We start from the raw sequence: 23,072 nt of genomic DNA, 5'->3' as shown, positions 1-23,072 counted from the left end.
ATCTTAACAATTTTTAAACATTTTTCAAAATCCAACAGGAATCTGCTTCAAATGGGGCCCTTGCAAATAATATGATGACGATAGCCATCATTTAAAAAATAAATAAAAACAACAGTAATAATCATGACACTTTAAAGCTGAACTGTAGGCAGATATATTGTGTTGCGTTTGTTAAAAAATATGATTTTTTTCACTTAATCAGACATAACATTACACAGTAGTGGTTGCTCATAGATTACTGTCTTGGCTTGAGTAGACAATGGTTTACATAGATACCATTGTTGTTTTCAATTGACGGTTTTCAACAGTCCATTGTTTCTACAGCTACAGTAAACAACTTGTTTGAGATTCTTTCCACTCTCAAACTGAAAGAATGACTGTTAGTCGGTTGTTATGGAAACAAGTTTGTAACCATTAACTTTTGGTAACAAACTTGTACAAATAAAAAGGGATGAGTAGAGACTGGGACACACACAAATCATCATGTTTTAAGATCAGAAGGCACTCATGATAGAAGAAAGGTGCCTGGTGTCCAAGAAGCATTGTTGCCAATGGAGATCACGAACATACAGTAACAGAAGATAAGTAACTTTTAAGTGTATTTGTACTGTTATAGAGCATAAGCTGTGCTAGGCATTTTGCTTGTTATAGATATCTGTCAGTCTTGTATTGTATTCCTAAGATTGTAATAGTTTTGTATGTACAGCATCTTTGTATAGTAAAAGCACAATTTACACACTGCAGAAGTCTCAGCTTCCTTGCTTATAGCACAGAGTAACCTTGCTAGATAGACGCAAGAAAAACATATATTAGACACAATTTAACACAGCTCTGTAATATTTTTTATCTAACCACTTCCTGACTGTACTATGATGCCTACAGCGCGGCCGGCTAGTTCTGGGACACCGTTATATGCTGTATCAGTGTAAGGACAGGAGAGAAGAAACACTGCAGCAGCGTGAGTTGTCATGATCCTGTGTGCCCTTCAGTGCCATCACAGTGCCCATCAGTGCCATTACAGTGCCACTACAGTGTCCATCAGTGCTATCACAGAGTTCTTAAGTGTAATTACAGTGCCATCAGTGCCACTACAGTGTCAATCAGTACCACCACAGTGCTCATCAGTGCTATTACAGTGTCATTACAGTGTCCATCAGTGCCACCACAGTGCTCATCAGTGTAATTACAGTGTCATTACAGTGTCCATCAGTGCCACCACAGTGCTCATCAGTGTAATTACAGTGCCATCAGTGCCACTACAGTGTCAATCAGTACCACCACAGTGCTCATCGGTGCTATTACAGTGTCATTACAGTGTCCATCAGTGCCACTGCAGTGCTCAAATGTGCCGCTACAGTGCTCATTAGGGCCCTGCGGTGCCACTACAATGCTCATCAGTGCCACTACAGTGCCCATCAGTGCCACTACATTGCTCATCAGTGCCACTACAGTGCTCATCAGTGCCATTACAGTGCCCTACAGCGCTTTTCAGTGGGTGCTCATCAGTGCACATCAGTGAGTGTTTATCAGTGCCTCTACAGTGCCCATCAGTGAGTGCTCATCAGTGGTGTAATTTTTTTTTAAAAATGCGTTTTAAAAAAGCATTTCCATTTTCTTTCCACATTTTCAAAAAATGTAAGGAAAAAAATTACATGTTCAGAAGATTTATTATTGCCTCATAGAATATACATTGGAATGTTTTTTTTTCCAAAATGGGGTCATTTTGTGGGTAATTCTACTGTCCTGGTGCTCCAGGGCCTTCAAAAGTGTAATAGGTAGTCAGGAAATTAGATATGTAATTTATGTCCCTAGAACACCTGACGATGCTCCGTCCATGTTGGGCCTCTATGTGGCCAGGCTGTGTAAAAGTCTCACACATGTGGTATCGCCATAACCAGGAGGAGTAGCAGAATGTATGTTATGGTGTCATTTTTTGTTTGTACATGCTGTGTGTTAGAAATAAGACATGTGCAATTAGTTTCTGTCCAAATACAAATTCAGACAAATTTTTGGTCATGTAGAGATTCGGATGTATCTGAATCTCAGAATGCAATAGGAAAGAATAGTAACGAATTTCGTTGAAATCCATTAAAATTAGTTTTGTTTATTCGTTTTCTAATGAATTCCAACTTTTCAGAACAATTAGAACTCTGTGTGAAGAATAGCTGGTTGTTAAGCAGTGGGCTGGGAAGCTGGCCGCCCGAGTCCTTAACAATCGATGAGTCATAATCTGTCAGCGGGCTTCCCCACTGACAGATGAATGTAAAGCAAAGAATGCCAGCAATACAATAATGTTTAAAAAAAAAACAAAACAGTGTGGGGTCCCCCCAGTCCATACCAGACCCTTCGGGTCTCATATGGATTTTAAGGGGATCCCCAAAGCCAAAATTTTAAAAAAAGGCGTGGGGTCCCCCGCAAAATGTTTTATACAGTAGGAAAAGGATATATATATATATATATATATATATATATATATATATATATATATATATATATATTGTGGCAGAGTGTTGCCCTGCCAGGGTCTAGAAGGAGGTTGTGACCCAGAAATCTTAAATGAATGGGTTGAGAGGCTCCAGGGAGCTTGTAACATGAAGAGGAAACTGGCTTTTCAGTTTCCTCCTTTTCTTAGAAAGGTCCACTTTGGGACCTGGAGCCCGGGGATTTCTGAAAGATCCGGGTGGGATGAAATCCCCAGTCTTTGGTCCTGATTTTGAAAACAGTCAGCATACTGATTGGTCAGGTGTGTGCTCGGCTTTTAGTAGTAACCTGACCATAGTTCTGGGCTCCACCCCGGCAGATAGGAAGTCTGAGGACCAGGAGGGCTCCACGGGGGGAGCCAGTGCAGCAAGAGGCTGATAGCTATATGCACCAAGGTGGTCGGTGAAACAGTCTGGACAACAGACAAGGGCCTGGAGTGTAAGGCCAGAGCAGCAGTGTTGCAAGTGAAAGCCAACTAGGCTGAATGTCGTTTTGTTGATGGAAAAAGGAATGCTGAAACCCCTGCGAGGGAAACCTGTGTTTGTTTGCTGAACTTGCTTTTAATAAAAATGGGCAAACAAAGTCCTTAAAAAGAAGAAACAGTGAGTGGTGGGGTCCTTAAAGCTCAACATTTGACACTAGTCCTTTACAGGTGGTGGAGAAGTGCTGTGGGCACAATCTGAGATCCCTGCAATCAACTAAGTTCATCTGTTATATGAACTGTGTTTTGGTGAATGAGACTGCATAATCTGTGTGCAGGTGAGCAGAACCTGCAAGAGAAAGGTAACTAGCCTTAAAGAGACAGTGCTCCAATTTGTTGCTTAATTGTGCAAAGTTGTTCTGGAGTGACTGTGAGCATGGGGTGATCAAAGATCCTAAAAGAAGCAAGGATCACTGAAATGAGAGACAGAGCTCTGTGGCTGGAGGGGTTGTTACCGCCTGATCAAACCCCATACATGCCCGAATAGAGTTTGCTAAGGAGAAAGAGGACTGGAGTTGTCCATAGCAACACTGGTGCAATGAGTGCATAGGTGACTATGAGTATGGAGAGTCCACCAAAGTCTGCATCTGTGTTTGGGAAACCATCACTCAGTGCAAGGAGCAAACAGATGGCTGCGGTTGCCCATGGCAACAAAGGAGAAATCTGTGCTAATGACTTCATACGGCTTATGTTGCCTTTTGAACATGTTGAAGACTTTTTGGGTGAGTTTGCGATGATTGCTTCCTACAGAGGATGGCCCAAAGGTCGCTGGGTTGAGTTGGTACAGCCTTTTCTGGAGGAAGAACACCAAGAGGTGTACCGCTGAATGGGTCATAATTGAGGATTACGACAATTTCCCAGGAGCATTCCAATCTAAGGAGTGCTGGAAAAAAATCAGTGGGGAGAATGTGGTATCCCATAGCAACCGGAGAAAGTGTGTTTGCAGAAAGGAGCCGCAGCGGAGATGTGGCTCAAATTTTGAGTGAAGATGTTGGTGCAGAAGTGTCTGTTGTCACCCCTGGCAACCGTGGTAAAAATTGTGTTCAGCCTGCAGGGGGTGACAGAGAGCACAAGAAACCAGTGATTTCATCTTATGGCTGCTTGTGTGAAGAGGGCATCATATCCGGCATCCTGCAAGGGGTTATGACCAGGTGTGTGGGTCTGCTATTACCCCTGGCAACAGGAAATCTGTTTGGCCTGCAGGAGATGTTGGAAAATCCAAGAAGGATGCAATGTTACCCCATGTCCATGAGGGGGCATCAGCTTATGAAAGTACAGCAAAGAAGGGACGACGCCCTCAATTGAAGCTTTTAACACCTGCCAAAGAGAATGGTAAGGCTGTTGATGTTGAAGTCATGGGAAAGACTGACTGTGTGATTTGCTCACACTGAAGTGGAAAGATATGCTATTCCCCTTAGCCACAATATATAAGGCTGCAGAGGTGTCTCTAGAAACCTCTGTGTGTTGGAGCCAGAAGTTTCCCCTTGACAACTGTGGTGCCGCTCTGATGAATAAGAGGGTACTTGACCTTGGTGATGAGAATGTGTCAAATGGTAAAACTAAAATGTGTCAAATTACTTGTGGAAATAATGGGTTACTGTGGTCTGTCACTGCTGACAGCAAAAGTCTTCATGAGTTTAATGAAGCGCCACCCCAGCAAGGTGGTGAAGTTATGGTATTGCAGCCTGCTGTATTTAAAAATGTTTTGCCATAGGTTAGTTTAAACAAAAGTGATATGTGCAATGTGTCTGCTGTGAAGCCACTCTGTACTGTGTCTCAGTTGGAGCGGTACTGCGTAGTACCTCTGGGAGCATAGAGAAAGTAGACTGGGACAGATGGGCGACAAGTCTGTAGGCTTTATTAAAAGAAGGCTCAGTGTGTAACAATGGAGTGGACACAATTTCTGCTGTGCTAAATGGAAGGACTGCAGAGCAGCTTTTGGACAAAGGCTCACTTGCTGCTGTTGCAGAGGATGTTCCTCAGGAGATGGAAGGGCCAAGAGAGATTGAGCACATAGCAGAGGTTGTGCCCACAACCCATAAAGGAGGTATACCAAACTAATGTTATCCACAGAGAAGACCTGGAACAGATCATTGACACTGAGCCTGAGAATTTTGTGGTGACTCCCGCACCTGGCTGCGCTCTAAGAGAGCACCAGGTTATTGCGTTGGATACCTCCAGCGGGGAGGAAGCCCCTTTAACCACTTCAGCCCCAGTAGAATTGGCTGCTCAATGACCAGGTCATTTTTTGCGATACAGCACTGTCGCTTTAACTGACAATTGCGCGGCCATGCGACGATATACCCAAACAAAACTGACGTCCCTTCTTCTTTTTTTTTTTTTTTTTTTTTTTCCCACAAACAGAGCTTTCTTTTGGTGGTATTTGATCATCTCTGCAGTTTTTATTTTTTGCATTATAAACAAAAAAAGAGCGACAATTTCTGAAAAAAAACCCCACAATATTTTGTACTTTTTGCTGTAATAAATAGCCCCAATTTTTTTAAAAAAAGCTAATTTTTTCCTTAGTTTAGGATGATATGTATTCTTCTACATATTTTTGGTAATAGAAATCGCAAAAAGCGTATATTGATTGGTTTGCGCAAAAGTTATAGCGTCTACAAAATAGGGGATAGATTTTATGGCATTATTATTATTATTATATTATTATATTTTTTTTTTTTTTTTTTTTACTAGTAATGGCGGCGATCTGCGATTTTTGTTGAGACTGTGACATGACGGACACATCTGACACTTTTGACACGTTTTTGGGTCGATTGACCATTATACAGCGATCAGTGCTATAAAAATGCATCCTTTATTGTATAAATGTCACGGGCAGGGAAGGGGTTAACACTAGGGGGCGCTCAAGGGGTTAACTGTGTTCCCTATGTGTGTGTTTTAACTGTGGGGGATGGGACTGACTATAGGAGATGAGAGATCGTGGTTCCCAGTTCGTCGGAACTCACGATCTCTCCCTTTCCCTCTCTTCACAGAACTGGGATGTGTGTGTTTTACACACACACACACACACACGTCCCTGTTCTGTCTCTCATGCCCGTGATCACTCGTGGCCGACGGTCATCAGCTTTGGCACCCCCGCTGTGCAGCGCGCACCTGCTATCCCGCTTAAAGGGACCGATGTATAGCTGTGACGGTTTGCGGGATCGTGCCGACCTGCCGCAGTATAGTGACCGCTGCTGGTCGACAAGTGGTTAAGAAGCACCACCTCTAAGGCATCAGTAAATGAGTCTTTCCACATCCCCGGGAACACGAAGGACCCCAGGAAGGTCTTAGGTGTAGAATCACGGTGCCTTTTTTATGACAGATATGCTGAGATAAATGTTAGAATGTTGGAGTGTACAGCCGGTGTATATCCTGCCGTCCTCTCCTGCGTTTGGAGAACTTGTACCACGGGGTGTGCAGAAATGGAGCTGGATATTACAGGCTGTACTATGCAGAGATTGCCAATGTTGGAAGCATGACTAAGATATGACCTATACCAAACCTATCTTAAACTTCTAAATACCCAATAACGTACTTAACCACTAAAATACCCAGACCACCCATTTTGGAGTAAATTGGCCACACTTGGCCACTTTATTAAACATTTCTTTAACCATAACTTTTTCTTAGGTAAAAACACGATATTCCATCAGAAACATTTTAAACCAGTGTCAGGGATCTCTGGAGGCACCGACCACATTTTACCGTATCGGCGTGTCCACACCCGGCCATCAGTCGCGGCGAGTCTGACTCAAACGACATTACTCAAACCTACCCGCTGATACCCATCTCCCAATGGCAGTTAAACCTTAATTAACTGGCATCAACCAAGGATACCATACTGATATGGTTCCTCACTTCCATCACTTTATTCTTAATTTCCAATGCCTCCAAAGATCCCCAGCGCCACGCAAACCTATTGCATATACAAAAGAACAACCCACAAAAAACTTAAAAAAGGAGCTGGAGGGCGGGAGCTGCTTCCTCATCCGGTGGCAAGAGACTGAGCAAAGGCCCTTAGCTCCTCCTACCCCCTCCAGGAACACTAAACCTACCACCCCCCTTTCCTCTAGTCTATTCCCTCCCATTCTATTAACCCATATCCTTGTCGGTTTTCTCGGCTCCCATGTCATGTAAGCCCTCCATTAATCCTGCGTCCCACTCTGGTGCTTCTCTTTTAATGCAATCATCGTTAATATGGAAAGTCATCTCACAGTGTGCTGGATTGCGTCATACAGAGGTTGTGTATAAGAGACACTCTGGAGTACTGTTGGACAGGACAGAAGTCTGGGCGGTCGTGCCAGAGGGCACAAGTATATGTAATGTGGTTATCAACCCAAAGGTGACATTGGATAATGATGATCAGGTATCAGGACAGTTGCTGGAAGAGGATCATGTGGCAATGGAGTTGGTGGTTAGTGACGTTGCCATGGTAGACAACCACTCCACTTTGTGCGATTCTCCTCCAGACACTGCCTTGCAGAACACTAGTGAAATGAGTTCTGATAAATGTGGTTATATTTCGGACAATGAAGAAAAGTGCAACGCACTGGTAAATGTTTCGTTTACCATGGGTAACAACAAAAATAAGGGTAGACCTGATGGTCAAGGTGACGTGGTTGCTGTTAATCTTGAAAAATACAGGAAGATGAATAATGGTATGACAGACACTGAACAGGGAATAGGTGCAGTAGAATTAGGCCCCCTACAGGCTCAGGAGTGTAATTCTGGGAAAGATTTCCAGTGGTCCAGGAACCTCCCAAGTTGCAAGAGTAAGGTTACTTTCACACTGGGGCGGGCGTCGGCAGTAAAGCGGCGCTATTTGTAGCCGTTTTAGCTGCGCTATTTGGCCGCTAGCAGGGCGGTTTTAATCCCCGCTAGCAGCTGAAAAAGGGTTAAAACTGCCGGAAAAGCGGTGCTTTGGCAGCACTGCCCCATTGTTTTAAATTGGCAGGGGCGCTTTAGGAGCGATGTATACACCGCTCCTACAGCGCTGCAAAGATTCGGCTTGCAGACAGACACATAGATTGATATTGGGTGGGAGGGGGAGAATGAGAGACATGGTGGGATAGACAGACACTGGATGGGAAGGATAGATGGATGGATAGATATTTGGGTGGGAGGGGGAGAATGAGAGGGATAGATAGATATTGGGTGGGAGGGGGAGAATGAGAGAGATGGTGAGATTAGATAGACACTGGGTGAGAGAGAGATAGACAGACACTGGGTGGGAGGGATAGATAGATATTGGGTGGGATGGGGAGGATGAGAGAGCGAGATGGTGGGATAGATAGACATTGGATGAGAGAGAGAGAGAGAGAGAGACACAAGGTGGGAGGGAGGGAATGAGAGAGATGGTGAGAGACACTGGATGAGAGAGGGACTGGGTGGGAGGGAGAGAGAGAGACTGGGAGGGAGAGAGAGGGAGAGACTGGGAGGGAGAGAGACTGAGAGGGAGAGACTGGGAGGGAGGGAGGGAGAGGGAGAGACTGGGTGGGAGGGAGAGACTGGGAGGGAGGGAGGGAGGGAGGGAGGGAGAGACTGGGAGGGAGGGAGAGGGAGAGACAGATGAATAGACGCTGGTTGGGAGGGATAGACAGACAGACACTGGGTGGGAGAGGGAGATAGATAGAATGGACAGACGGATGAGAGAGGGATTTAGTGATGAATGGGAGAAGCATTTGCTCCGATCAGCAGTCCCCTCTCCTCTCCTGCCAGGCACATGTCACTGTCTGATTGCGAGTGAATAGATGGGGGCAGAGGTGAAGCAGGACGTACCCCCCCCCCCCTCCACCTTCAGTCCGATCACAGGATACTGCTGCTATGGACAGGGTGTCAGATCATCACATTACAGGCAGATAGATAGCACCTTTGGCAGTGTGGCTTCTCCATCCATGGAGCTGCGGAGTCAGGGTTACAGTTTCCCACTGGCACAGAACCCGGAAGTGAGACTGCTGCCCGGGGAAAGCACGGCCCACCTGCCAATAGAAAACCCCACAGCAAGGGGAATGCCTGAAGGACGGAAGTGTTGTGGCGCAGTGCTTTGCGCCGCAATGACTCACAAAACCCTGCAAATGAAGCGTCTTACATGCAATCACGCGATTGCATAAACGTCATGCTACTCATAGTGCACTGTGTCCGGCGCCCGTACACAGTGCACTTAAAGGACTTTTTTTCTTTCTTATGGTGACTAGCCTTGGGGGGCTGCCACTGTCTAGTGTTAAAGTGTTTGAAGATGTGGACCCGAAGAAAATGGGCAGATGGCATTTTTGGAAGCGCACCTGTAAAAAGTCTCCGGGGTGTCTTTGAAGTACCCAAGTCAGTGTAGCAGGGGGACATAGGGAAAATCACCTGATAAAACTGGGGTTAGCCCTTGTGGGTGATAGCTGGCACAGAGGCGCCAATTTGAAGAGGTTTGGCTGGTGTGTTACGCCCCCTCTGGGGTCGAAACTGGGGGGGGGGATATGTGGCAGAGCGTTGCCCTGCCACGGTCTAGAAGGAGGTTGTGACCCAGAATTCTCAATTGAACGGGTTGAGGGGCTCCAGGGAGCTTGTAACATGAAGAGGAAACTGGCTTTTCAGTTTCCTCCTTTTTTAGAAAAGTCCACTTTGGGACCTGGAGCCCGGGGATGTCTGAGAGAACCGGGAGAGAGGAAATCCCCAAGTCCTTGGTCCTGATTTTGAAAATAGCCAGCATACTGATTGGTCAGGTGTGTGCTGGGCTTTTAGTAGTAACCTGACCATAGTTGTGGGCTCCATCCCAGCAGATAGGAAGTCTGAGTACCAGGAGTCAGGAAGGCTCCACAGGGGAGCCAATGCAGCAAGAGGCTGCTAGCTATATGCACCAAGATGGTCTGTAAAACAGTCTATACGAGACAGACAAAGGCCTGGAGTGTAAGGCCAGAGCAGCAGTGCTGCAAGTGAGAGCCAACTAGGCTGAATGTCGTTTTGTTCATGGAAAAAAGAATGCTGAAACCCCTGCGAGGGAAACCTGTGTTTGCTGAACTTGCTTTTAATAAAAATGGGCAAACAAAGTCCTTAAAAAGAAGAAACAAAACAATGAGTGGCGGTGTCCTTAAAGCTCAACATTTGACGCTAGTCCTTTTAATAAATATAAGAGGTAAAATATATATATATATATAAACTTGTTGATAAAAATCATGGAGCATAATGAAGCATAATGATAAGGATGGAAATACAGAGCACCTATAATACAAATAAAGATACTCAATGTGCAATGAAAAATGTAAACTAATAATAAAAATGAATTAAGGTGTCCACTGTCGTGCAATCTATTTAGTGCAATAAAATGCATATTGTGCAATAAAGTTCATCCATCAGTGTCCACATCTCATAATTCAAATGCATTAAGTGTCCCGTGCAAAATATTTGCAATATATCCTGTGTGAAACACATACATAAAGTGCAATAGTGCATCCAAAATAACGTGTCCATAAAGGACATCCTCCTCACTGCTTATTCACCACAGCCAGCCTCCTTTAACTGTCACACTTACCACTCACCAGATTAATAATGCATCAGGCTTTACTTAAAATAAAAAAAATTAAAAATTCCTCTCCGGTATCCACACACTTCAGGCTGCGAGCGGACAAGCACAAATGGAATGACATCACTCCAGACAAGCCCCACCCTATGCGTTTCGATGTGATGTCGTCATCAGGAATGGAATGGAGGTGGCTCATCCCGTGTCTTATATTTTTATTAATTTTACATATATTACAACTGTAGCTTAATATAACTATTCAATAAAGCAACAGCCTATCTACACAAAGTATATCCTACCTAAATCTATTAAAAACACCTCTCTTCTCTTGCTAGCAAAAATCACAAACTTTTAAAGAGACATACCCTCCTAAGGGGAACTCTACCTATCTAAAAATTGTCCGAAGAGTAAATATGAACCTAAATACTATAAAAACTTATGCTCTGATCTACCCCAATATATTACTAAACTGAGTATTAAATATTGAAACGCTAAATGGTCTCTAAAAACTACTTAAACAATTGGGACCAATGTCGATGTTCATACCTCCAGGTTGTAGAGTTTCTAATTCATGAATCCACTTAGTCTCTTTCTTTGAGATCTCTTCACCCTATCCCCTCCTCTCCAATTGTGATTAGTACAATCTCTATCCCATGTTTTTTCAAAAAGTGCTTGGAGACTTGAGCCTGGTACACACGATCAGACTTGCATCAGACTTTTGCCCGAAGGGCGTGTGCCGTGAACTTGTCTTGCATACAAACGGTACACAATTGTTGGCCAACAAACACGAAGGTAGTGACATACTACGTGGAATTTCAGCTCTTGAGCGCCACCCATTGGATACCTTCTGCTAATGTCATGTTTGAGCATTGATTCCGAGCATGCGTGTTTGTACTTTTGGGCTTTTGTGTGACGGACTTGTGTACACACGATACAAAAATCTGACAACAGACCGTTGTCTGCTGAAAATTTACTAGCCTGCTAACCAACATTTGTCGGCTGGAAAGTTGGACAACAACTGTCTGATGGAGCGTACTAACGGACGGATTTTAGGCAAACGATCTGTCATCACACAATTACCGGACAAAAATTCGATCATGTGTACGAGGCTTAGCACTAAATGGATTGTATGACAGAGGACACCATGGCTAAGCTTTATTATTTTAAATTTTTCATTGCCCATTGAGTATTTTTATTTGTATTTATGAATTCACTTTACACTGTAAGACAAAAGAATGTCATTGGCTGGAATTTCATTTAAAATTCACAATAACACTAAAAAGCATAGCATTATTTGTGTGGTAATATTTTGCAGAAGTGTGTGTGTGTGTGTGTGTGTGTGTGTGTGTGTGTGTGTGTGTGTGTGTGCGTGTGTGTGTATATATATGGTATAAGTCATTATATTACCTTCTGCTGACGAAAGCTTCCTGATCGTATCCAAAAACAATCTAGGTCTTGGCAACGGAGGACCCTGATGAAAACCTATGTTCATCCGAAGTGTTATGTATGGAGGAGTTGGGTATGTGATTACACGAGGCATATTCCAGTAGGCCATCAAATATTCGAGCTGTAGCTGAACGGAAGACATTTTTCTATTGCTAAAAAAAGCTTTAAAGGGAAAAGTGAAAATATTGTTAGCTTTTTAAAATAAGACTTGTCTTCCAAAAACCCTTTTGTAAGGCCTCATTCACATGGACATATTGGTCAGTACACCGATGCAGAGTGCCGCATTTACCCACCCAGGATGCACAGGTGATGCGTGTAGCCAGCCTGTTTAAATCCATGACAAGCAGACAACCGCACAGATCTTCGTGGGTCTTAACATGCATCCCTGAGTGTACATTGTGCCGGACAGAAACATGGCAGATCTCGATCAGGGCTGTGCCGATGCTTCCACCTGATTTGGCAACCCTTCAGAATTTGTAACGGGAGTGACGTTCCGTCGCTGCCATTTTGCTGCAGCCCGCATTTCTCCACAGTAATGCCCTGTACACACGGTCGGATTTTCCAATGGAAAAAGTGCAATCGGATTGTGTTGTCACAAATTACGATCGTGTGTGGGCTCCATCGTACTTTTTCCGTCTGAATTTCCGACAAGCAAAGTTTGAGAGCAGGATATAAAATTTTCCGATAACAAAATCCGATCGGTTAAATTCCGATTGTGTGTACACAAATCTGACGCACAAAGTGCCAAGCATGCTCAGAATAATTTAAGAGATGAAAGCTATTGGCTACTGCCCCGTTTATAGTCCCGACATACGTGTTTTACGTCACCGCGTTCAGAACAATCGGATTTTCTGACAACTTTGTGCGACTGTGTGTATGCAAGATAAGTTTGAGCCAACGTCCGTCGGAAAAAAATCCATGGATTTTGTTGTCGGAATGTCCGATCAATGTCCGATCGTGTGTACAGGGCATTAGGATACACTGAGAAGGGGGCAAGCGGACATCTTGTTACACCCACCAGAGTTTTGCATGTCACACCTTTTTTTAACAGTAAATGGAGCTTAGAAGGTGAAATACAATATTTAGAAATCCGACTGACTTTTTACATGTTCAATTTTAAAAGCAGCAGGCAAATCTGTAGATCTCACAGGTTTGCTAATCTGACAGAACACCTCTGATTTTATAATTCAACATGTAAACAGTCTATAAGGTGAAATACAGTATTTAAAAATCCGACAGCTGTTCTGTCAGATTAGCAAACCTGTGAGATCTACAGATTTGCCTGCTGCTTTTAAAATTGAACATGTAAAATCTGTAGATCTCACAGGTTTGCTAATCTGACAGAACAGCTGTCGGATTTTTAAATACTGTATTTCACCTTATAGACTGTTTACATGTTGAATTATAAAATCAGAGGTGTTCTGTCAGATTAGCAAACCTGTGAGATCTACAGAGTTGCCGCTGCTTTTAAAATTGAACATGTAAAAAGTCAGTCGGATTTCTAAATATTGTATTTCACCTTCTAAGCTCCATTTACTGTTAAAAAAAGGTGTGACATGCAAAACTCTGGTGGGTGTAACAAGTTGTCTGCTTGCCCCTGTTCTATCAGATAGCCGCTACCCAGCCTACTGCGCATACGCGATGCGCAGCCGAAGTGAGGTTGCCTCGTGGCCATCTTGGTACACCTGCACTCATCTGCAGTAAGCCTAGAGTTAGAAGTCGGCAAACGGACATCTTTATACACACACCCAGTCTTGCTTTTCAGTTATTTTTAACAGTAAACTCAGCTTATATAGTGAAATGCAGTATTTAGAAGTCTGTAACATTGTTTTGATGTTGAATTGTAAAAGCAGCAGCAAGCCTGCTGATCTCTCAGGTTTGCTGATGTGACTGAACACTGCTGCTTTTAAAATCTAACATCAAAACAGTGTTACGGCGTTCTAAATACTGCATTTCACTATATAAGCTGAGTTTACCGTTTAAAAATAACTGTGAAAAGCAAGACTCCAGTATATGGATGTCCACTTGCCGACTTCGAACTCTTCGAACTCTAGGCTTACTGCGGACGAGTGCGGGTGTACCAAGGTGGCCACAAGGCAACGTCTTTTCGGCTGCGCATACGCAGTAAGCCGGGTAGCGGCTATCTGTTAGAACAGCCCCTTCTCAGTGTAGCCTTACTATGGAGGTGTGCGGGGTGTAGCAAGATGGCGGCGACAGAACGTAACTTGCGTTACAAATTCTGACGGGTCGCCTAATCTGATGAAACACTGACGTTGCTCTCCTTTCACTAGCAGAGAGGAGCGAGAGGCAAACCCGTGCTGGATGGAGGGCGGGACTGGGAGGTGCTTTAGTTACCTTTTGCAAGTTAACTAGCCGATGATTGTTTGCTAGGCAGTCCTAGCAACCAATCATGAGCTTGTTAGCATGAAAAGTTGACTAAAGCAGCTCCTGGTCCTGCCCTCCATTCAGCACTGTGCAGCCTCTCAACTCCTCTGTGATGAACAGACCCTGTAAGGTAGGAGAGAGCTACCCACAGCTGTGTGTTGGGAGCGACAGGGGAAACAGCTATAGAGGGGCAGGGGACACTACTGGGGGATAGAAACAGAGGATAGTGCTATGCGGGGGGGCAGAGGAGAGGGCACTACTGGGGGGATGGCAGAGGACATTGCTATGGGGTGGCAGAGGGCACTGCGGGGGGGGGTAGGGAGCTGCAGAGGACACTGCTGTAGGGGGACAGAGGGCACTGCTATGGGGGGGCATTGTATATTACTAGGGGGGGGTGATGTGAAAGGAGGCAGAGGACACCGCTGTGGAGGAGGAGATGGTAGAGGATACAACTGTGATGGGGGTGAGTGATTTGAAGCGGGGCACAAGACACTACTGTGACACACTATGGCTCAGTTCACACTGCAGCGATGCGGGAACCCTGCGCATCCAGTACGGTTCCTGCATCGCATGTCTCCCGCCGGCAGTTTACACTGCCCTATGCGAACCGCTGGGAGTCTCAATACAAAGATAATGACACCCCCAGATTGGTTCACATATCGCAGTGCGAACTGTCAATTTGGACAGGAATCGGATCGCATGGGTGTGAACACCCATGCGATCCGATTCTGGTGCGGACCAAAAAGGGGTCCTGCACGAGTTTTCCTGCATGAATGCGATGCAAATTTAGCCATACACTCTGGCTGAATTCGCATCATACAGACATCGCATGTGATTTGCACAGCAGTGCAATGCGAATCACATGCGATGTCTGACACCGCAGTGGGAACCGGCCCTTAGTGTTTTTATTGAATGTTTTATTTTTTTTTTTTTTTAAAGGATGACGCCAATGCCCCAACCCCGTCCCCCCCTGCTGGGGAGCTTTGATTTCCCACATGCTGCCCAGGTAGATCTCCTCAACCTCTGAAAGATTGCCTACCCCTGTTCTATAGGGATTGTAAGGCGAGACAAAGGCATTTAAACTTTGGGGAAAACACTGTATAGGTTTGTGAATCTGGAAAAACATTCTGACCACAAGTTGAGAATATGTATCATGTGCATATGAAATAAGGATACATAGAAATGATTGTGTGATCACCGTTATGACTGTCTAACTCTAACTCAAATCCTATGAGATTTTATAAAATGGTTAAATATGTGAAAAGATGCTTTCTGAACTATGATGTAATATATTTCCCTGATGCCGTGTCCCCAAAACATTTTTACTAAACTTCAGCTTTTAAGCTAACAGTGGGAGCTTGGCTTGCAATTTATAAGTAATAAAGATTTTGTTAAAAATATAGATTGAATGAAATATAGTGACATAATATGGTTTGAATTAATCATGGAATATCTGGTGTCATAGAACCTAGCCTGCTTTAGAAATCACTCCTATTCAAGGTGAATGATTTTATATGGTAAAGTGTAACTCCGCTTTTGTTGTTAACATACAAACCCCTCTGGGTAATCAATGTACATTGCAAAGATTTTAACAAGTTTTTTAGAAGAGTCTAAACTTTTTGTTAGCTGTGAAGAAAAAGCTTTTTGGTTCACCAGACTGTTCAATTAAAGCGGAGCTCCACCCAAAAGGGGAAGCTCTGCTTGTCTGCCTCCCCCCCTCCCCTCTTCTGCCACATTTCGCACTTTTTGGGGGGGAAGAGGGTACCTGGTTTTGACTGCTACAGCGAAGTGAGCCAGAAGTTCGGTCCATTCACAAAGCGGAGTGTGATTTGCGCATACGCAATAGGAAACCGGCAGTGAAGCCACAAGGCTTCCGTTATTCAAGATGGAGACGCGGGTGAGGACACAGCTGGATGCCAGGACAGGTAAGTGCCTTAATAGTAAAAGTCAGCAGCTATATTATTTGTAGCTGCTGACTTTAAATTTTTTGGAGGGAGGCCAGAATTCCTCTTTAAGAGGGTCTGATTCATTATTAATCAGCTGTTGATTTTTCTGTGTTGTAATGAGGAAAGTTACAGTTTCTGCATCCCTTTAGAAGTGATTGATCCTTGGGGAGCATCTCATCAAAACTTGCATTTCTATTGCAGGGGTGCCTAAAATCTGACTTGTATCTTTGGCCTGTTTCACACGGGCTTCTGAGCAGCGTATAAGAGCAGTGCGAACAGCAAGTTTTGACAAAGCATTTGCAGAGCTTTCAGCAAGCTTTGTTGAAGCATTTAAAGTTCCATACAGCGGCAGTTTGTAAACGTTGAAAACAGATCCTAATGGGAGTGCTGATTTGGCACTTTAAGCAAGCTTCTAGCAGGCTTTAGCATTTGTTCAAGCTTGCTGAAAGCCTAGCAGCTTGCTTAAAGTGGCAATCAGCACGCCCATTAGATCTGTGTTCAACATTTTCCACTACAGTCCTCCGCTCTACCAACTGAGCTATCGAAGGGAGGTGTATCTGTGTTCAGCATTTACAAGCCAGATCTGAATGGCTTCAACAAACCTTGCTGAATGCTCTGCCAATACATTATCAAAGCTTGCTGTTCACACTGCTCTTGTAGAAACTGAAGCTCATGTGAAACAGGCTGAAGTGCAGACTTCTGGGAAAATCAGTGAGCCAATCACACAAGCAGGAAATAAATATCTGGGGAAGTTCTATACACCAACTTTGTATAGACTGCCTGCAGGTTGCCATATTTCATTGAATTTTATCGAAAATCACAGCACTGCAGACTAAAAAAGAAAGGTCATTTTTAATAACATTTAGTTACAACATGGCTTGTGTAGAAAATGTATGTGCTATATTATATATTTGTTTTTATTAGCTATTTTTTCCCCACAAAAGTGGCATTACCCTTTAAGAATAGGAATACACTTTACACATTGAATATACAGTTTTCAAAGCCAACATTCACTTTACTACTTTAGTAAATCATCACCATTGCTGCTGAATGTACAAACAAAAACAATGTTAAATCAGACACCTACCTGTTTACTAGAGAGCGTCCTGAACCGTCTGATCCTTTGCTGGGAAGACAATCACCTGTACTATTGGGTGTACACACACCCATTTATATGTTGAGACACCTCATGCTGGAAATTATTTTGCCATGTAAGAATGCACACAGCCCAATTCTGCCCGGAAAAACTTGTGTCTTACCGGTTTATTGTCTTCCTGTAACTTCCATAATTATGGAGGCAGTTTATTCATAAAGTCACACCTAATTATAGATATGTGACTTATAACCAGAACCTTATTGATAATATTTATGTATGCCTAAGGGCTCATGCATACACATTTTTAAAGCATTTTTTCTTCCTCTAAACACTCCTCCCATGTTAGCTTATGTGTCTATGTACACATAGTGGATTTTGTTTTCTGCCTCTACACTACTGTCAGCATGTCCAGGGGCAAAACAAAACCCCTAAGGCCCCTTTTACACAGGTGGACCGATCGGACCATCCATTGCCCTCTATTGAGCGGTGGATGTAAACAAACATGTGTCTGCTGACACCCATCGATATCCGATCAGATTGTGTCCACTAAAAACAGACGGATGGGATTTCCCATCCATCTGGCAGATCGAATGACAGACAGGTGGTCCGTTTCCATCCAACCACCCATAAAGGAAATCGGGGAAAAAAAGGAAAAAGGTGCCTCTAAGTGCAGTGTGCAAAATTTAATAAAGTGTACAAAGGGTTAAAAGCACTTACAAGATTGTTGAGTGTTAAAAAACATGATAAAATCAGGAGTCCTCATCTGTGGCCAGTGTCCATCCTCAGCACGGTGGTAGAGAGCAGTGTAGAGCCGTCCAGCAGCTGTAAAGCGTTCTCGTACGTGCTGGAGAGAGGAGGCAGCAGGGAAGCCTGTGTTCCGGGTTCACTGCGGGACACAAGGCTGATGGTGTCAGTGGGGAGAAGGGGAGGTAACGCGTTTCGGAGCACATGCGGCTCCTTCTTCAGACCTCTGCATCAGTGAGTGAACATGGATAGACAGATTCCTTAGTGAGCAGGTGGATCCGCTGGAAGACTCCACCTGTCTGAAAGGGGCCTTAGTGAAATATTTTTCATTGTGTGCAGATAATGTACAACAGAAGTCGTCAACCCCTGAGCCACGGCCGCGCAGTGAAAGAGACTCTGTCAGTGGTGCGGCGGCCACACAGAGAGATAACTACATGTCTCATTGCCCGCACCGATGTTCCGCCCTTACTTAAAGGGCTGTGAAGACTGCTCTACACAGAGGAGTAGCCACGGCCGAGCACAGAGAGAATGCTGTCACCTCTCACTGCCCACCCTAAGTCTGGGACAGTACCACTAGCTAGTTTACCCACCCTGAGGAGAGGCTGTTGGCACCTGTACTGTACTCTGCAATGCTGGGGGGGGGGACATGATTTTTACATTTACATAAACTAGTGACAAACTGCTATTTGGTGGCAGGTAACAGTGACAATTCACATCTGGTGGCAGGATAGTGACAATCCACATCTGGTGGCAGGTAACAGTGACAAGCTGCATCTGGCGGCAGGTGACGTGGCAAGTGACAAGCTGCATCTGCTGGCAGGTGACGTGACAAGCTGAATCTGGTGGCAGGAGAGGTGGCAAGTGACAAGCTGAATCTGGTGGCAGGTAAGGTGGCAAGTGACAAGCTGAATCTGGTGGCAGGTAAGGTGGCAAGTGACAAGCTGAATCTGGTGGCAAGTGACAAGCTGAATTAGGGGGCAGGTTACGTGACAAGCTGCATCTGGTGGCAGGTGACATGGCAAGGGACAAGCAGCATCTGGTGGCAGGTGATGTGACAAGTAGTTGCATCTGGTGGCAGGTGACGTGACCAGCTGCATCTAGTGGCAAGTGATGTGGCAAGTGTCAAGCTGCATCTGGTGTTAGGCCATGGTGGCAAGTAACATGATCAGAGCTATCTCTGATTCTACATTATGGTGAGTTGAACTATTTCATTCTATATTACAATGTAATAATAGAAATAATGCGCTTCAATCCTCCTGACACCATAACAACCATGGTGCCATGATGTCTCAAGAACCAACACCAGCAATTGCCCTGACAAATTACCCATGAAAACTCACATCGCGCCAAACATACTGAAGAATAAATCCAACATACGCAACAAGGTAAATGGGATTTTGCAACATCCATACATACAGTATAAGAATAAATACTGAGAATTACACCCAGCATATTTAAAGCTGAAATCTGGAATAAGCAAATATTGTCTAAATACAAGAGTTATGTGTATTCTTAGTTGAATCTTGATGTACTTTGTGTTATTCTTCCAGACCTGTGCAGTAATCCAGTGTGAAAATGTGCCTCTGTGCCCAAGCTTCCAGTAATAAAGACCAGTCACTGCTGCTCCTCTCTCTCCTTGTGCAGACAGACTGGTCTTGTATCCGCCCCGTTCTGAAGTTTTCTGCAGGCAGCCTGCAGTGGGTGGAGCCTGCTGGCCCCTCCCACAGCTCTGCTCTCTGCACAGGCATATTCAACATGATAATGATGTCACCGCTGCTTTTACAAGGTTATATCTGGGTTTGAAAAGACATTTGGTGCACACAAAATCGATTTAAATTCTTTGTGATTATTGACAAATATATTAAGTTTTTGTATCCAGAGTTCAGCTGTAATAAGAGAAGTGTGACTCTGCATCGTCTAATCATACAGTATAAGAACGAACTGAGAATTACACCCAGCATACAAAAAAAGAGAAATGCATAGTAGATACAGTAAAGGAACAAATGCTGAGAATTACACACAGCATACAGAACAAGAGAAATGCTACTGTGCATAGTACATACATACAGTATAAGAACAAATACTAAGAATTACACACAACCAGTGGCAGATCATCCATAGGGGGCGCACAGGCGCTGCACCCCCTATCCATGCATCCGGCCCCCAATCTATATGCAGGGCACCTGACGCATGGATTTCAATGACTTTTTTTTTTAAGTATGTGATTAGAGCTGGAGGCTCTAATTTGCTTGAAAAACGGTGGACATGGGGCACAGTGTATCGCGGCCTCCCATCTCCCGGGGGATGTTGGTGATGGCAGCAGCGGTGCGGTGTGAGGGGGAGAGGTTTGTTTGCTCCCCCCACCCCCAAAAATATTGAGCACCAGCCGCCACTACACACAACATACAAAAAAAAAGAGAAGTGCTACTGTGCATAGTACATACAGTATAACAACAAATACTAAAAACTACACACAACATACAAAAAAGATACATGTTACTGGGCATAGTACATACAAATAGTATAAGAATGAATGCTGAAAATGACATCCAGCATATAGAAAAAGAGAAATGCTTCGGTACATAGTACATACGCACAGTATAAGAACAAATACTGAGAATCAATCCCAGCATGCAGAAAAAGAGAAATGCTATCATGCATAGTAAATACATACAGAATAAGAACAAATACTGATAATTACACCCAGAATACAGAAAAATAGAAGTGCTACTGTGCATAGTATGTATACAGACTGCTTACCAACCGAATTAACCTAACAGTATATGTTTTAACGCATACTGTAATGCCCTGTACACATGACCAGTTTTGTCGTCGGAATAAACTCTGAAGGTTTTTCCGACGGAATTCCGCTCAAGCTGTCTTGCATACACACCGTCACACCAAATTCCGACCATGTCAAGAACGCGGTGACGTACGATGGAACTAGAAAAAGGAAGTTCAATAGCCAGTGCGCCACCCTTTGGGCTCCTTCTGCTAATCTCATCGGAACAGCATACAGACGAGCGGTTTTTCTGATAGTAATTTATTCCGTCAGAAAAATTTAGAACATTATTATTATTATTATTATTATACAGGATTTATATAGCGCCGACAGTTTACGCAGCGCTTTACAACAACATTAGGGCAGACAGTACAAGTACAATACAATTCAATACAAGAGGAATCAGAGGGCCCTGCTCGTTAGAGCTTACAATCTAGGAGGGAGGGTCAAGTTATACAAAAGGGTAATAGCTGTGGGGGATGAGCTAATGGAGAAAATAATGCAGTTGTTAGATGGAGGCAGGATAGGCTTCTCTGAAGAGGAAAGTCTTCAGGGATCGCCTAAAAGTGGATAAATTTGGAGACAGTCTGACAGATTGGGGTAGGGAATTCCAGAGGATGGGTGAGGCTCGGGAGAAGTCCTGGAGGCGGATATGGGAGGAGGTGATGAGGGAGCTAGAGAGCAGGAGATCTTGGGAGGAACGGAGATGGCGTTTAGGTTGGTATTTTGAGACTAGGTTAGTGATGTAGCTGGGGGCACAGTTGTGGATGGCTTTGTAACTTATTGTTAGTATTTTGAATTTAATTCGTTGGGTGAGTGGCAGCCAATGGAGGGATTGGCAGAGAGGGGTAGCAGACACTGATCGGTTTGTAAGGTGGATGAGTCTGGCAGCAGCATTCATGATGGACTGAAGGGGGGATAGTCTATTTAAAGGTAAGCCAATGAGGAGTGAGTTGCAGTAGTCAAGGCGAGAGATAACCAGGGAGTGAATCAGGAGCTTTGTAGTTTCACTGGTTAGAAAGGGACGTAGTTTAGAGATGTTGCGGAGGTTGAGGCGGCAAGCTTTGGAAAGTGATTGGATGTGGGGCTGAAAGGAGAGTTCAGAATCTAGAATAACACCTAGCACCCTGACATGTGGGGACGGGTGGATGGTTTTGCCATTGCTCTTCACAGAGAAGTCAGGGGAAGAGGCACGTGGGGGAGGAAATATTATAAGCTCGGTTTTGGACAAGTTGAGTTTGAGGAAGTGGTGTGACATCCATACAGATATGTCGGTTAGTAAGTTAGTGATGCGTGAGGAGACTGATGGAGTGAGTTGAGGGGTGGAGAGATAGATTTGTGTGTCATCAGCATAGAAATGATATTGAAAGCCATGAGAGGCTATCAGCTGACCCAGGGAAGAGGTGTAGATTGAAAACATGTTCTCTATCTAAGTCCGTCTGAATTTTCGACAGAAAAAGTTCGATGGGGCATACACACTCTCGGAATATATGATGAAAAGCTCCCATCGGACTTTTTCTGACGGAAATTCCGAGTGTACATGGCATTAAACAGGTTAATTTGGTTGGTAAGCAGACTGGTTAATGAGTTGAGCTGGGAATTTCTCTGGTTTTGTCTGCATTGCCCTTCCGTGTGCTCTTTGCTGTGAAGGCCAGTTATAGGTGGTGGCAGTGGCCAGTTGTTTGTTAGGCCTCATGCACACGAAACGCTGTTAAACTTGTGTTCAGAGACAGTTGGAGACTTTTTTCAACTGCCCCTGAACCCATTCAATGTTATCCTATGTGTCCATGTACACAGTCTCGTTTTTTGGCATTTTTAGGCAGTTGCGTTTAACCTCTTTTTTCCAGAAGCAAAAAAATGGGTTCAGACGCAAACGTTTTCCAAGTTCCAGACGCCAAATGCAGCCAAACATTCCTAGCACCAAGTGGCCCCAAGATATGGGGCCCCAAAGTCGGGTCACAAAATGTCATTCTCTGCTGCAGAAAAGTGCTTGACATTTTGCGACCCAACTTTGGGGCCCCATATCTCGGGGCCACTTGGTGCTAGGAACCCCAAATAAATTTGGTGTGCTAACACAGTTGGACTGACAATATAACATATCCAAATTTGGGGTTCCTAGTACCAAGTGGCCCCGAGATATGGGGCCCCAAAGTCGGGCCACAAAATGTCATTCTCTGCTGCAGAAGTGCTTGACATTTTGTGAC

At 44.2% G+C, this 23,072-nt stretch overlaps 1 protein-coding gene across 1 annotated transcript in view; it reads right to left on the bottom strand.

Moving 5' to 3' along the window:
- The window catches only part of LOC141134662 (interleukin-1 beta-like), a 37,617-nt gene extending 20,136 nt beyond the window's left edge, over positions 1–17,481 (bottom strand). The window contains exons 1-2 of the mRNA XM_073624105.1: positions 17,334–17,481; positions 11,877–12,077 (exon numbers count right to left, since the gene is read on the bottom strand). Coding sequence (XP_073480206.1) covers positions 11,877–12,057 — 181 coding nt within the window. The 5' untranslated portion in view covers positions 12,058–12,077; positions 17,334–17,481. The remainder of the gene's footprint in view (positions 1–11,876; positions 12,078–17,333) is intronic.
- Positions 17,482–23,072: the final 5,591 nt, after the last annotated feature.

The sequence above is a fragment of the Aquarana catesbeiana genome, linkage group LG03 (genome assembly GCF_042186555.1).
Source record: "Aquarana catesbeiana isolate 2022-GZ linkage group LG03, ASM4218655v1, whole genome shotgun sequence".
NCBI classification, from domain to species: Eukaryota; Metazoa; Chordata; class Amphibia; order Anura; family Ranidae; genus Aquarana; species Aquarana catesbeiana.
This window is presented reverse-complemented; position numbering and strand designations above follow the sequence as displayed.